Source organism: Cannabis sativa, chromosome 4 (genome assembly GCF_029168945.1).
Source record: "Cannabis sativa cultivar Pink pepper isolate KNU-18-1 chromosome 4, ASM2916894v1, whole genome shotgun sequence".
Taxonomy (NCBI): domain Eukaryota; kingdom Viridiplantae; phylum Streptophyta; class Magnoliopsida; order Rosales; family Cannabaceae; genus Cannabis; species Cannabis sativa.
This window is the reverse complement of record NC_083604.1, coordinates 40973809-40990627: the sequence shown is the minus strand read 5'-3', so window position 1 is coordinate 40990627 and position 16819 is coordinate 40973809. Positions and strand designations below refer to the sequence as shown.

At 33.9% G+C, this 16819-nt stretch overlaps 2 protein-coding genes across 3 annotated transcripts; one reads left to right on the top strand and one right to left on the bottom strand.

Moving 5' to 3' along the window:
* The first annotated feature begins 18 nt into the window (after window positions 1-18).
* Window positions 19-3248, top strand: LOC115713039 (uncharacterized). Of its 2 annotated transcripts, none has more exons than XM_030641513.2 (10): window positions 19-312; window positions 665-760; window positions 965-1039; window positions 1395-1463; window positions 1631-1707; window positions 1871-1959; window positions 2129-2258; window positions 2446-2536; window positions 2727-2792; window positions 2938-3248. In XM_030641513.2, the coding sequence occupies exons 1-10, from the start codon at window positions 127-129 to the stop codon at window positions 3055-3057; spliced, it is 999 nt and encodes a 332-aa protein (XP_030497373.1). In that variant the 5' UTR covers window positions 19-126; the 3' UTR covers window positions 3058-3248. The 2 variants fall into 2 exon arrangements, with proteins under 2 accessions (XP_030497373.1, XP_030497374.1); XM_030641514.2 differs by having other exon boundaries at window positions 58-312; window positions 2171-2258.
* Window positions 3249-3356: 108 nt separating this feature from the next.
* LOC115713038 (4-alpha-glucanotransferase, chloroplastic/amyloplastic) lies at window positions 3357-13173 on the bottom strand. The gene is made up of 16 exons (XM_030641512.2): window positions 12598-13173; window positions 12147-12209; window positions 11830-11918; window positions 11672-11732; window positions 10873-10951; window positions 10587-10723; window positions 10323-10481; window positions 10134-10210; window positions 9620-9759; window positions 9507-9538; window positions 9354-9428; window positions 4885-4957; window positions 4699-4787; window positions 4366-4410; window positions 4139-4291; window positions 3357-3731 (listed from the first exon to the last, which is right to left on the bottom strand). Exons 1-16 carry the CDS (start codon window positions 12958-12960, stop codon window positions 3627-3629), a joined length of 1740 nt encoding a protein of 579 aa, XP_030497372.2. The 5' UTR covers window positions 12961-13173; the 3' UTR covers window positions 3357-3626.
* Window positions 13174-16819: the final 3646 nt, after the last annotated feature.

Below are 16819 nucleotides of genomic sequence, written 5' to 3'. Positions count from 1 at the left end.
TACATCTTTTTTCAGGCACATTAATTAATAGATAAATTAATAGTGGCGCCAAACCTTATCAGTTAGCAAGTTATTGTTTTTGGTAGTTATATAATCAATACAACAAACAACACAATATCTTCTCCAATGGCTTCTCTATCAAACCTGGGCTATGCTTTCCATGGCCGTGCTCTAACCACCCATTTTCATCGCCCAAAACGCAACTCTTATAACCTCCTCCTTCCGCATCATCCATGGCGTCTCACTCTCAGAGCTTCTTACTCCGCTGTCCCAAGCGTCGACCTCAAGACTCTCGAATCTGCCATTGCAAAGGTTCTTACTTACTCTATTTTATTTTTTATTTTCAACAAAATCACTTAATAAAAATGATTTATTCCTATATCCAACGCCCAATTTTGATTTGGGTTTTGTATTCATAACTTGGGAAGTTTAGGAAAACACAAGGCAGCTAATTTGCAAAACATAAAATAAGTTGGGTGCCCAAAAGACTAATGACATTACACTAGCCTTGTTTCAGCTCTTTATCTTTTTGTTTTTTTGTTTTTTTTTGGTATATATTATTGCTTCTCTTATGTTGAAAATTTGCTGTTATGTGACTTTTAGGAACTACATTTGACGATATATATATTTATATATAAAAAATATTTATATATAATGTTTGTAGAAAGATAGCACAAGTGTTAAAGAGGCACTTGATCAGCTGAGTGAGCTTGGATGGGCACAAAAATGGAGTTCTCAGCCATATGTCTCACGTCGTACGGTCAGTCTTCATTAAAAAGTATGAAATTCTGGGAAAGTGCTTACTCAAACATTAGCAACTTCTACAAACCCATGCATATACATATAAAATTACATATACATTAATTAATGTAATAATCAATTCAATTGCAAGAGGCTTGATCATTCATAATTCAAATCATATGTTACTTTGATTGGAAACTAAACGGTTAGATTGTGTCCCCAGACATCTCTCAGGGAGCTGACTTCTCTAGGAATTAAAAACGCTGAAAATCTTGCAATCCCCAGCGTTAGAAATGATGTAAGTGCCTGCCAAACTTTTTCTTTAGCTCTTGTTTTATTATGGTACCATTATTCTTTTGGTTTTGCGTTTTTAAAATAAAATGAAATGAGATATTTGGGATGAGCTTTCTGGTTTTTGTCATCAATGGAGCTTTTCAATGTGATTTTGAAAAGGCTCAAAGATCCTATTGTAGTCTCTTATTAATATAGTCTAAACTCAACTACCTGAATGAAGTATCAATGTTGCATTTTGTTCTAGATTTATTCATATGATTGAATTTGAAACTAAAGATACTTTCAAGTGCAATTGGTAATAAAGCATATATGTATTAAAACAACTGTTTTATGTATTTTGATATCTTTCAGTAATACAGGCGGCTTTCCTTTTCACAGTGGTGGGGACAACTGGTTTCTTAGGTGTTCTTGCTGGCCAACTTCCTGGGGTAAATATAGAGAATACTTTTTTTCTCTTTTTTATCTATGTCTAAAGATTACTTGTATGTTTGGATTGCATCTTAACTACACATTAGACAGTTTGAATCATAATCTATATCCTGTTACTGATCTGATTTTCGGCTACTATCTATGTTTCGGGTTCCTATCCCTGCAGGATTGGGGCTTCTTTGTGCCATACTTGATTGGGAGTATCTCTTTAATAGTTCTGGCTGTGGGTAGCATATCCCCTGGGTAAGAAACGCAATTCTAAATTGCCTATGATAGCTTTATGATTAGTTGATCTGTTGATGCTGTAAAATGTGCTATACTCAAGTATATACAGTACACACATCATCTCTCCACAACTTGCCTATGATATCTTCTTAAATAACTGTTTTGCCTGCAAAATATTTAGGCTTCTTCAAGCTGCCATCAATGGCTTCTCAACCTTCTTTCCAGATTATCAAGAGAGGATTGCTAGACATGAAGCAGCTCATTTTTTAGGTAATTCACATTGAAATTCATATGTCTAACAAAGATATGCATGATCTCAATCCACATGTTAAGTTCCTTATACTAACAAATTATTCTTACTAGTACTATCACTATATATGTATTGCACTCGGATAAGGCATTTTTGTTTCTTAATAAAAACAGTTATTTGATGATTTAGTTGGTTATTTGCTGGGCCTACCAATTCTGGGGTATTCTCTAGATATCGGGAAAGAACATGTCAATCTCATTGATGAAAGGCTTGAAAAGCTTATATACAGTGGGCAGCTAGATGCCAAGGAACTAGACAGGTATCATTTCATATAAATATGTAGTTACGCAATTCATAGTAGGAGAAGACAATTACCAGCAAGAAAGTGAGAAAAGAAACAAACCAAAACAAAAAATCCAAGTCTACCATTCTCTAGAGTTACACGCCTATACTTTTTTTATCAATTACCAGTTCTGGAGCTAGATTAACTGTATTATCTTTTCTAGGTTGGCAGTGGTGGCAATGGCTGGACTCGCAGCAGAGGGCCTTAAATATGATAAAGTGATTGGACAATCTGCTGATCTTTTCACTCTTCAGGTCATAACCCTCACTTGGTCTATTTCTTTTTTCTTCTCTCTCGCTCTCTCTCTCTCTCTCTCTCTCTCTCTCTCTCTCTCTCTCTCTCTCTCTCTCTCTCTCTCTCTCTCTCTCTCTCTCTCTCTCTCTCATTTTGTTAGCATAACTTGAGCTACAATCTCAAACCCACGTCTTTTCTTTTGATCTCAAGAGATTTATCAACAGAAGCAAACCACAAATAAGCAAAGACCAGCAACAGAATCTTACTAGATGGGCTGTAAGTTCCTCACAATTTATTTTTCATGCAATTCATAAAGTGAGAATTTCTTCTCTTTCACTTTCAATAGTCTGTATTAGATGACAAATATGGCAGCCAATTTTAATCATAGTTGAATAAGTTTAGATGGCTTATTATACTGCAGGTTTTGTTTGCTGCCACCCTTTTGAAAAATAACAAGGATTTGCATGAGGCCCTTATAACCAAAATGACACAGAATGCCACTATATTGGAGTGCATTGAAGCGATTGAGAAGGCTTCTTAATTTTTGAAACAAACTATTCCAAGTGGAGACATCAGATTTGCATCCTAATTCCATGTTAATTATTATTCTTATTGTGTAGCTACAAGGATTTGAAAGAATTTGAACTCGTCTGGCCACTAGGCCACAAAATTTTTTCCCTGTATAAAAACGCTAAATTTAAATATTTATCCAATTCTAGTATTTCTGTTCTATTTGATCATAGAGCTTATTTTTCATTTCCACAAACTCAATCATAGACTATTTACTCATTCATTCTACAAATTAGTACCCAGGTAGGAAATAATTGATAGGATTTTGAATTGGGTCTATAATAGACTATCTACTCATACATAATATTCATAGTGGAACAATAAGTACATCAACAACAGACAAACAAATAAAGAGGACCATTTTATTTTACTGAAAACTGGCTTCACACGAATCACCATAATTAACATACTCACTTCTGGTCTGTTAAGTTTATTTAACAACAATTCAAGGACAGTACCTCATACAAATATTTTTTATGATGCTACTCTGCCAAAAACTAAACCTTGGCTATAAGGACGAAGAATTCCCAGTTGCTCGACTTAGAGTCTTCCATACAATGACAGCATACCCCTCAGTGCAGAGGCTTCATCCTCCAACTTATCGAAGCTTGTGGAACTCGGTATCCTCCAACTCCAGTTACCAAACTGTGCAATAAAATGTTCTAGTTAAAAATCCTCCCTAAAAGTGTTGGAGTGGTAAGAGAGAAAATATAAAAGATTACTTCTAACAATAGGTATGGTGGCCCATCCCTCAGAGCTTTCTCATGTACATGGTAAAAAGGTTAAAACAGGATAAGGATAATACAATTACACTAAAGCATATAAAGTAATAAATAAAATTGTTTTTTTTTTCAAGTATGTAGAATACAAAAACTAAATTGAGGCAATCAAAAGTAGAGAGTGTGTATTAAATGATATGCAATTATTTCAATCATGCAATCTATTATATCAGGAGCAGGAGTAGATAAAATCGTATTATACTACAGCATTTTCAGGAGCTATCTTCCAATTATCTTTTTATCTGCATTTTCCAACTGAAAATAATTTTTTACCTGAGTTGCTGGAATGTTCATCCTTGAAGAATTCCCCAGCCTAAGAATATCCTGCATGGGTATTATAGTTGTTTGGGCCACTGAAGATAATGCTGCTCTGATGAGTTCCCATGAGATATCATCTTCATTCGTAATTGAAAGATACTTCCGCACCTAAGATCACAAATTCACTTAATTACACGTGGAAATTAAATGTTAAAAGGGAATGTAAGATCAATATCACCTACATTAGATTTCTCTACTTCCGGCAAAACATTCCACCAACCACAGATCTGCAATACAAGCAAGTCTCAATTAGCAGGGTCTCTTTAACATCTTAATATAAGCTGCCCAGCTCATGGAAATGAAAAAACATTTCTACCCTAAACTGCAAAATACCAATCTTCTAACCCCTAGAGAGAGAGAGAAACCCAACTGATCCAAGTAGCAGACTATAACTAAGAAAAGATTCAAGGTTTTAATTATATTGTACAGTATGATGTCTATATCAAATTTACCTATAACTCAAAAGATAAACTGATAAAATGATTAAACAAAAAGCATGAATGGAAGGACTTTACTGTGTCATTGTCATGAGTTCCAGTGTACACAACTTGATTCCTCTCATGATTATGGGGTAAATGAGGATTAGCAGCATCACTTCCAAAACCTGGACCAAGAAAGTATAATGTAGTACATGCTCAAAGTGTGAACATTAATGTTTGTTCAATAGCGAACAGTATAGTAAACTGGCAATGACTTAATACCAAATTGGAGGACCGCCATTCCAGGTGCTCCAATGGAATTCCTAAGTTCAATCACATCCTCAGTTATAACACCCTGTCAAGTAAGAGCAAATCATGAGAAAATGCATCCAACCTTAAGCAAATGAGGAAATATCTTCAAACTCTTATTCACAAGAAGAATGAGTATAAATATATATATACAAATCAAACCCTAGATCTGTTAGAATAAAGAGAATGCAATAAATATATATACAGTTGGGAGGATAAATAAAATATAAATACTAATGACTAACTTGATTTCCTACACTCCCCCTCAAGCTAGATGATATAAATATTCCTAGTTTGGAGCTTCACTAAAATTAGGATGACGGAGAGCTTTGATTAAGATGTCAGCTGCTTGTTGCCTTGAGGGAACATGCTTCAAGGCGATGGTCTTGTTTTCAATTTTCTCACTTATGAAACAATGGTCAATTTCAACATGTTTGGTCCTATCATGATGGGCTGGATTCTTTGCAGTTGCTATGGCTAATTGATTATCATAGAGATCATCAATTGAGCCTTCATGCCCAATTCTGAGTTCAGCAAGAAGACGTTTCAGTCACATTCCTTCACAAATTCATCAGCTAAGGAACGAAACTTTGTTCCGCACCGCTAGGAGCTACCACTTATTGTTTCTTGTCGTGCCAAGATACAAGATTTCCCCAAATGTATGAGCAGTACCCAGAAGTAGATCTTCGATCAAAAAGGGAACCAACCCAATCAGCATCAGTTATAGATTTTATGATCCTTATGGAGGGTTTACTTGAACATTAGGCTGGTAATCCCTTGAGATACTTGAGAATCTGGTAGACAACATCTATGTGTTCCTTAGAGGAATTATTGAGAAATTGACTAACAGCACTAACAGCAAAGCTTATATCAGGCCGAGTGTGAGTTAGGTAAATCAACTTTCCCACGTGATGTTGGTACCTTCCTTGATCAACTTTTATTCCGTCTGTTTGAACTCCAAGTTTGGTAATATTAGGGTCCATCGGTGTGTCAACTGGCTTGCACCTGATCATCCCTGATTCTTGTAAGAGGTTGAGGATATACTTTCGCTGAGTGATTGAGATGCCAAGTCTCTATCTTGCTACTTCCATCCCTAGGAAGTACCTTAATTGCCCTAGGTCCTTAATCTCAAATTCATTGGAAAGGAGCTGCTTGAGATGAGTAATTTTTCTTCATGAAATTTCTTGTAACCACAATATCATCAACATAAACAATTGACGTCGATAGTTTTTCACCAGCTGAGTGTTTTATAAACAAAGTGTGATCTAATTGGAATTGAGTGTAGTCATCTCCCTTCAGAACTTTCATAAACCTGTCAAACCAGGCTCGAGAGGATTGCTTGAGGATGTAGAAGGATTTCTTGAGTTTGCACACCTTTCCCTTTGTGAATATGTCCTCAAATCCTAGAGGGATATCTATGTATACTTCTTCAACTAGGTCACCGTTAATAAATGCATTCTTTACGTCAAGCTGGAAAAAAGGCCGATCATTATTCACTGCAATAGACAAAAGAACTCGAATAGTGTTTAACTTAGCAATAGGAGCAAACGTCTCCTGATATTCAATGCCATAGGATTAGGTGAATCATTTGGCCACTAAGTGAGCCTTGAACTTTCAATGCTTCCATCTGCCTTATAGTTGATAGAAAAAATCCATTTGCACCCAATTGTGCGTTTTCCAAGTGATAAATCCGTGATGATCCATTTTTTATTCTTTTCAGGTGCTCTAAGCTCTTGGACTGAATTGGGAATCTGAACTTGGTCCAAGGAGGTGATAAAGGCTCTATATGTAGGAGATAAGCTTGAGTAACTTAGATAGTTGTGAATGGGAAGTTGAGTGCAAGAGCATACCCCTTTTTTGTGAGCAATGGGTATGCTCAGATCACCTGTCATATTTTCTTCTATAATAGATTATGGTCTAGTCTCGTCAACGAAGAATGGGATCGAATCATAATCTTGACCTTGCTGAGTTCACGTGGTAGCTTGTTCAATGCTTGGGAGTTGCTTCTTTCTCCTTGAGTAAACATGGATTTCTTTGCTTGGGATATGGACAGGAGGACTTTGATGAGGATTTCTTGGCTCATTTGGCTCAATTGAACAATTTGGAGTGTGAGAAACATGGATTTATTTGCTTGGGATATGGATAGAAGGACTTGAAGAGATTGGAAGAAGATTTCTTGGCTCATTTGGCTCAATTGAAAGATTTAGAGTATGAGAAACGGAAGGAGTTCGTATTATTACTGAAAAAATTTGTGTTTTGTGAAGAAGTACTTGAGGAGAATTAGATGAATGTCAATGAGAGAAACAAAGTCCCAATTTTGCAGTTCTTGACTCTGGTTCTCCCCCTGAATTGTAGAATTGGTGTAGTAAGGTTGTTCTTCAAAGAAAGTGACTTCCATAGAGTGGAACACCTTTTTAGAAACAAGGCAATAGCATTTGTAACTCTTCTTACTGGATGGGCAACCAAGAAGGATACATTTGGTGGCGCGAGCATAAGTTTGCTTCGGTTTGAGGAAAGAACATGGGGAAATGCAAAACAACCAAAGACACAAAGGGAAATTTGAGATAGAAGATGAAAGTAAGGATATGATTCGAAGAAGATTTCCAGTGGAGTTTTGAACTTTAAGACTCTTCATGGCATTTTGTGTATGAGATAAGTAGTAGTGAGGATTGTTCACCCCAAAATCTTTCTGGAACATGTTATGAAAAAAGTAAAGATCGAGCTACCTCAAGCAAATGACGATTTTTACATTCGGCCACACCATTTTGTTATGGTGTGTGTGTCAACACAATAACTTTGATGAATAATCTTATTTGATTGTAAACACGGTCCATGAACAGAATTGTAAACACCATTTTGTCACGAGCATTGTCAGTTTTTAACACCTGAATATTCGTTGAAATTGGTTTTGGATCATTTTGTATAAGTTTTGAAGATATGACTTGTTTTAGACTTTTCTTTCATAAGAAATGTCCAACTGAGCTATGATCATCAATTAGTAACAAGAACCAACTTGCCCCACTTATATTTTGAATTTTGGATGGTTCCCAGATATCTTGGTGAATGAGTGAGAAGGGGTGCGAGGGTTGATGAGATCTTGGGACAAATGAGTGACGAGAGTGTATAGAAAATTGACAAATATCACACCTGAGACTGAGGGTTTACATTGACAAAAAAGGATGGGAGTAAGTGTTTGAGATACACGAAAATTTGGATGACCTAGACGATAATGCCATAACATGATAGCAATGATTTTATTGGACTGATTTGAGGAAAGAGATTGACCTTGGGAGAAACAACAGCGATTTCTATGGTTAGACATGGGGTTTTTGATTTTTAGTAGATACAAGCCCTTACTGAACTCAACATAGCCAATTATCTTTCCCGATTCCACATCCTGAAAAACACAAAGTAAACTTAGCTTCACAATTAGGATCTCTACTCCATTTGCTTACTGAGAGTAAATTACAATCAAGCTAGGGAAAGTAAAGGACAGAATTTAAGACAAGACTTGGTGAGATTGTTATGGTTCCGATTTTGTCAATTCTCGAACATGAACCATCTGCTATGCGAACACTCTTTTCATTAGAGCACTTGCTTAAAAAGGAAAATAGTGATCTATCACCTGTCATATGGTCAGAAGCACCAAAATCCACAATCCAAGGGGATGAGAGGTTTAATAACCTGAAGTGAATGTGTAGCATTGTCTTGCAACTAAAAGAGATGGCTTTTAAGGAGATTTGTTTTGCCATAGAGAAAGACAGTGAGAACCATTGATGAAGTGAACGGAGAGAGACGACACTAGAATAACATCGTCAGAGACGAAGAAGAACCACTAATGAAGCAAAGCGAGAGAGACACCGCAGAAAAACATTGCCGAAGACAGCCACGTGCATACATGCTGGTGCATGGAGAAGGCGACAGCAGTTGAAGGTGGCGCGTGGAACCCATGCGAACTCATATGGGTGCCAAATTTCTGAGCTTTGCCTATCGGAGGTAGGACAAACTCCCTAGGTCGAAGGTGAGAATTAAAAACTCCTCTAAATTAGTTTTTTAGGATAGAGCCTCCAAAGTACCAAACCCTAATTTTTGAGAAAGGGCTGAGAAAAGAAAATAACTTTTTAGGAGCCTCAAATGCTTTGGTACCATGAAGCAAATGAAGGAAATATTTTCTAATTCTTATTCACAAGAAGAATGAGTATATATATACAAATCAAACCCTAGATCTCCTAGCATTAAGAGAATGCAATAAATTTTATATACAGTTGAGAAGATAAATAAAATATAAAGACTAATTACTAGCTTGATTTCCTACACAACCAAAAGAAAAATTACTCAAAGTAGTTTTGGAAGACCCATATATGTAACTGAGGACAAGTATGAGAAAGACACAGCTATCCAATGAAAAAATGAACTTTCTCTGTCCAATCGAATAAGCATACCAAATCTTCAGCTATTATATTAATCTTTCCAACTGCTCCAGAAATCGCATCAAACAGAGATTTACCAGGTCCTGCCTACTGACAAAAATAATCAGAATTAGATAATGGGAAAATTTAGTAGAAACCATGACTAGCTCTGAGAAAGAAGCTGACCTTCCATCGTCCAACCATTGCAATTTTTGCCTCTGCGAGCATATAAATATTAGTGAAAGAACAACATAAATACAACAAACAAAAGGCCAGACCAAATATATTGAGAGCCTAACCAGAAGGAACGGCCCAGAAACCAGCAAATCCCCTGAAGTGGTCTATCCTGAATTCATCATATAGATCCTGAGCACGGCGTAAGCGACGTATCCACCATGAAAATCCATCTTTCTCCATGGCTTTCCAATTATAAAGAGGGCTTTGAGTTAAAATTATTTAATTAGCAATCTGTATAGCAAGCCGGCAGCAACAATATCAAGTATTTTTCTTTAATTATTTAATAATCCCGAGTTGGTTCTGGATAATTCATACACGTATAACTCATATATAAAAGCTAGATGGAATTTAAATCAATGCCTTTCTTAAGATTACTTTACAATCTCGAAGTGAAGTATATGTCCATAGTAAAACTTAGGACATGCACACAAAGGTTAGAATAGACAACAATCTAAATTACATACACTTCAGATGAGTATGCACATTTAAATTTGGCTTTCCAATTTTAAAGAATTTAACCACAAACCATTTCTAAGAATTCATGTATATTCTTGGTAAGTGTCTAGAATAATGTACCTGTCCCACAGCTGACCAGTTTCACTGAAGGCATCAGGAGGAACACCACTAACTAGAAGAGGAAACCCCTTTCTGTTCTGCAAGACAGATATGCGGTACCTATTTGACTTAGTATATGATACTTTACCATGATTTTGATTATGACACTGCATGCTACACACCATCATCATCAACTTACAAACTACTTACAAGCAAAAATTGTTTCCTATTGGCCCAAACGTCAGCACTATGATAACCAACATAAATGGGCATATCTCCCATAATGCTAATTCCCTTACTCTGAGCATACTTCCGAACTTTCTGCCATTGCCTTTGGAATAAGAATTGTTGAGCAATGAATACATCAATCTGTAAAAGTCAGATGCTTGAGCTAGTAGCAAACAAATTTCAAGCATCAATAAAGTAAAGAAATATAAACCTGTAAAAAAAAATCAAGAGTCATCCTAATCTTACAAAATTCTTTTCATTCTGGTAGATGTCCTCCAAGGCTGTAAGATGGCGGTTTTTTAAAGGTTCAGGCCACAGATACCAACTAAAAGTATTTTGGATGTTGTCAATTGCAGCAAAGTAAGCTGCATCTTCAAGCCAGCCTGCAATATTAACAAACAAAGGTCAATGTCGACGTAAGAATAGTAGATAACTTAAAAGATGAGCGAATAAGATTCTACATCTATGCAAGTGCATTCTTGGAGTTAGAAGGTAAAATGAGATAAAGGATACTAAAATGTAAAAATCTTACTTGATATATCAGGATCATTACGAAAATCTTCAAGCTGATTTTTAAGATCGCCTTCGCTCTGAATAAGTCTCTCAGCAGCCTAAGAAAACACAGTATACAGTGAATTTCTTAATCTAATAATCAGTTACTAAACTAAAGGGTGTGGTGCAAACAAATAAGCTCCCAAACAAGAAATGAAATACTAAAACTCCTATACTCTTAGTTGATGTGCGATTATGATAGACATTCCCTCACCAAGTCAATAGCAGTAAGTAATAGCAGGGACTTAGTTAGAAAATTAGTTAGAGGGTTATGTTAAGAGTGTGGCTGGGGATTATGCTACACCATAAGGAATAGAATAAACAGAGGGAGGGCGTTCATTTGTCGGTTGTGGAGAAATTAGTAAGGGCTGTAACCCTTTGTGGGAGAGATTACAATTCTGGTCTATTATTTCCCTAATGTTTGTGCTATTGAGATAGATTTGTGCAGGGGTTCCTATCAGATTACATAAGTAGGCAGTGGTATTACATTAAGAAACTCTAACCATCTTGAACCTCCTTGCCCCCACAATCAATTAACACAGAAAGTCAACTGACGATGGAACAAAAGTTTCTAAGTAAAACAAGTCCTTATTGTGACAGGCTCCAATCTCCTAATTAATCTGGAAGCATCACTTAGAAAAGATCATCTCAAAACATTGATAATATATACAATCAGACAGAAACTGGCCAATTTTATAATAACAATTAAACTTATTCATTCAGGGAACTTCGTGACTTCCGCAAGAAATATAATATAAGATGTTTGAGTTATAGCTGACCTTTGTAATTAAAGATTCCTTCATCTCAGCCACAGTTATAAAGTTCACACGTGCAACCTCACTGCATGAATGAGTGCATAATTTTAGTAAGAGAAATGCATATGGAAACATATTGTTCTAATTGTAACAGGGTCAAGAAAATAATTAAAAATTCTCACACTGGTTTTGGTAGCTCATCGCTTTTTAACAAGCCATCCTTAACAAGCTCTTCAAGAGATATCAAGAGAGTGTTGCCACAATTTGCATCCTGAATATTGATCATCAAAGACAATCATCCACAAGTGTGCAGTGCAACAGATACAAAAGGACTAGTACAACCCAAACACCAAAGGATTTTTAAGAACAATTTGGAGTCTTCTAGAGTAGGTTAGCTTGGTCAATATTGGTGAATTTCAAAATTGTTAGAATTTTCAGTTTGCCAAACGAATCAATCTCATGTTTTAAAGAAGAAGCCAATTACAACACTTCATGTTACCTGGCCTGAGTAAGGGGACCCCTCTTCGTTCGCCCTCCTCCCTGGAGGAACAAGAGGAAGAACCTGAAACAAGAATATACATTTAACCATAAACGAACAACCAAACTCCAAAAATATTAAACTAAGAGTGAGCTTTATCCATAAGGGAAAAAAAGGAAATCATTATTTCAAGGAACCAATCACGGCATAACGTCTATAATGTCCAACTACAGTTACATTAAACCAATATCTCAGCAACGAAATAGTGTTGTCTGTTAAGATGGAAATTGAAAATTCAGTTGCTTTCGTTACAGTTCAAGCTCATATAAAGCACTTGAGTCTCGAACAAAATCCGATTTCTGCTTAAACAGTTTTTTTTTTTTCGGAAAACTGCTTAAACAGTTAAACATAACATAAAACTAGTAAATGTTCTCGGCAGCCAAACAGATTAGTATGAAGGAAGTTCACACACCTGCCAAACGGAGCAACCAGCTTGGTGAAGCCAGTCAATAAAACGAAATGCCTCATCTCCAAGATCGCCAATTCCGTGAGGTCCATGAAACGAGGTCGGGTGGAGCAACACACCAGCTCTTCTGCGAACGCTAGGATCCGGCTTGGGAAAGCGTTCGCCATAATCCAAAGGCAGGTCCTCCCCAACGCCGGGAAGCACCGAAACGGTGTCGTTCTTGAATTGACAACGGAGCAAGGGAATTCTTGGTCGGAGGTGCAAACGAGATAATGGAGACGTAGCGGGGGGTGAAGAGAGAGGTGAATTGTAGGTTTTGGAAGCGGAGAGGAGAGAGAAAGACGGGGAGAATGAGAGTGAGATGGCCATTGTTGAAGTATGAGAGAGAGAGTTATTAGAGTTGCAGTAATCCTCCTGCTACCTACCAGTGGCAGTGGAGCAGGAGGAGGAGAAATACACGTGATGCGGGCGCTGAGGTGGCGAGTTTAATGGCTTCTACTCGATCTCAATCACATGTCGTTTTCCTTTTTTTTTTTTTGTTCAAATGACAAAAAGTTTTGTAATGCAAATTTATCACAAGATAAATATTATGTCAATTTTAACATACCACTTAAATAATAATTTGTGGTATAAATAGTTAAGTTTAATTTTCAATTATAAATAAATACTTTAAATTTAATTTTTTTATAATAATACTTAAGTTATAATTCTACAACTAGAATTTTTGTTAGTAAGTATTAAGTAAATTGTTAAGTGATAATTTTCGATTAGTCTAAGTCATTAAATTTTTTTTTTTTTAAAAAAAGATAATTTAAATATACCAATAAAAAAATAACATGTGAATAATGACTTAATATTTAACGATTAGGTACTTAAAGAATTTCAAAAATATAACTTAGGTATTACTACCGCCAAAAATTAAACTTAAGTACTTATTTGTAACTGTGAGTTAAACTTAGGTATTTATACCGTAAATTACTCTTATTTGTTTTATTAAAACACAGTATTTTTGTAATTTTAAAACTTTAAAAATAATATTTTTGAAATTTTAATACAGTAAAAAATGTTAAAAAAATGTATGATAGTAAAAATACAAAAATAACAACAACAAAAAAAGTATTTTTGTAAAAACTCTTTAAAAATAATGATAAGAAAACATTAATACGAGTGCAATAGAAAAATACCGTGGTTGTTAATAGATTGGATAAAATAGTATGTTTAATTTGAGAAATAGTTGTTAATACTATGTTTTGTGTGATGAAATAGTTGTTTAATTTGAGAAAGTGATAATGATATAATTATTTCAAATTTTTGGGTGAATACTGTTAAAAAATTCAACCGTTGCAATGTGAGTGATACATGGAGGAATCGATTCATCCCAATACATATCAAAAGAAAATGAGAAACTCATGCAATTAGGACTTGCTAATTTAGCTCTCTATTATATTGTTGATGAACACGTTTGGGGTCGGTTTCGCTTCCTCTATTGATTGTTTCATCTTGGCTGATTTATAACGTCTTTCATGAAATCTTTTCTTTCCAAAATAATAATAAAGATATGCATTTGGGATCATAATGAGTACATTCACTGAGTAGTGTATGTCTGCTTATTGATAAAAAAAAAATAAAAATATAAATGAACGGTTTGTTTTTTTTGTCAAAGTGGTGTGCTCTTAACTTTTTGCGCAAGTATTTAGCTGACCTAATTATAGACGAGGTTGAAAATAAATGATAATCAGATTCAATAGCTCTCTTAATCTTTATATTTTGATTCCCCACTTGTAACATATTTTGATTTTTATTACACTAGGCTACTAGCCATATAAGTTTGCTATATTCCAAATTATACTCCTATCCTACATATTTTAGTGTAAGAAAACTCTCTACTCTTTTGTACAATTAATTAATAATTATCAAGTAAAAAAAAAGACCAGTTAACAATATTACTAAATATTTTTTTTATTAAATCCATATGGCTAATTACAAAAAGATGCACTCGTTTTTTTTTTAAATACCCTTTTAACATAATATATGTGAAAATAATCATACATGGAAGAGTGTAAAAATTAATTAATATTAATGCTTCCTTTCCTCATTTCCACCTCCATCTGTGTTACTAATTTTTCTTTTTATGATAATAATCATAGTGAAATGTGCAAAATCAATTTGGTTGATGTATCCAACATTCAATTAATTTAATATTCACAGAATTTTCACACTATTCTATCTGCATTAATGGTCAACACATGTATGCATTTTGGGTCGCACCCTTTCAAATGTAAGTATAGTCTTGTTCGTGAGGGACTATAAATACATATATATGCAATATCAATTAAGTAGTAGCAGAGCAGTATATACAGATAAAATTTCCCAAGCAAATTATATAACAGAAGAGAAAGGGGAGTATATAAGAAAATGATTGGAGAACAATCAGTTGCTTTGATATATGTTGCGAAGGTTAGCAATGGGTTATCAGGTAATCATAACAGAGCAAATATAACAATGTTTACAAAGGCAGCAGGGGTTTATGATGTGCAATTAGGGTCAAAGGGAATTATCACAATCAAAGTGGAACCACACATGAATGTTGAGCTGAGTGAACTTGTGGTTGTAGCTGATGGTGTTCAAGCTTCCATTCTAGTCTCTAAAGATATCAAGATTTTGTTTGCTGCTAGTGAAGATGAATTCCTTGCAAGGAAGAAGCGTATGTGCCAACATTATCAACTCAACCTCAACTCTCAAACAACAAATTGTCCCCCTTAATATATATATAAATATATATATATATATGTCTATCTCAGACTTCTTCTTTCTCCATGTACTAGTCTATTATATTGGTGTATGTGTATGCATTATTATCTTCTTATAAATATGATTGAGCTCCCTCTGTTTTCATGTTATATTTTTGTGTAAGCATTATTATCTTTTTATAAATATGCATACAATTTTTTTAACAAAAAAACACACATTAATATACACTTTTATCTTTCATAATATTCCATTTTATATCTTTATATATAAAATGTAATTATCTAATAATTTTTGTTGGTTTAACAAAATACTTTAAGAATATAAAAATATTCTGTTTAATTTAACGGTGTTAGTAAAATTAGTTTTATAAATATATATAAATATAAATATTATTTATTTTAGATTAATTTAAATATATATAAATATTAATATTATTTGTTTTAGGTTAATTGAACTTATACTAATTTTAGATTAATTTAAATATACATAAATATTAGAGAAATTACCCCATACACTATTTTTTAATTTTTTTTTTTTTTTTCAAATTTACGGTTTGGATTTCTAAGGTGATTTCTCTGTGATTTTTATGTGGGTTGACGTTATACGAATTTTGGTTGCGATTTAGGTTGTTCCATTAGTTGCAATAGGAGTTTTTATGTAGAATTCTATAAAAATACAAAAAAATTATTCTAAAGTGTAAAAATGAAAAAGTTCCTAAATATTAATATATTATTACAATATTATTTTTTTATTATTATTTTTAATATTGAGAGTATGTTTAATTTTATTTTTTAAAATTTTATATTCATTTTCCTTAAATTTTTAAAATTTTAAATATTATTTTTTTTAAAAAAAATAAAGAATTAACAAAAGATATCCTTTAATTTATAAAATTTTAAAAATATATATATAATAAAAATAAAAATTAAAAATATAACTAATTATATGTATAATACACGTAACAAAAGCTTAATATATATAAACATATATTACTTTTATTAAAACATTAATTATGTTATTTATTATTGTTTTGAAAAATACATTAATAAAGAGATGTGAATATTGAATTGGATTGGTAAGTGTATTCAATCGGCACAAATCTAAATTTTAAAATATTCAATTCCATCAAACTCATATAAGTAGGAAATAATATACACACTTTTAAGTATTCTTAATTAAATTCTTATAAAAAAAAATTAATAAATCTTAATTTTTTTTTTTTGACGCGGTGAACAGAGTCACATATGATTAACAATATTACAAACCACAATCAGCGGTGGAACCTCCTCGAGCCAGGATAGCTCATCGTCTAACCGAATGGCATATTTTGTCAAACCATGAGTTGCAGAATTCTATTTGCGAGCCACATGGGACAAAACTGCCCCCAGAAATTTAGACAATAAAGCTATAACTCCTTCAAACAACTCCCCGTCACATTAAAAAAAATACATTCCCATTATAATAATTGTCATCAGAG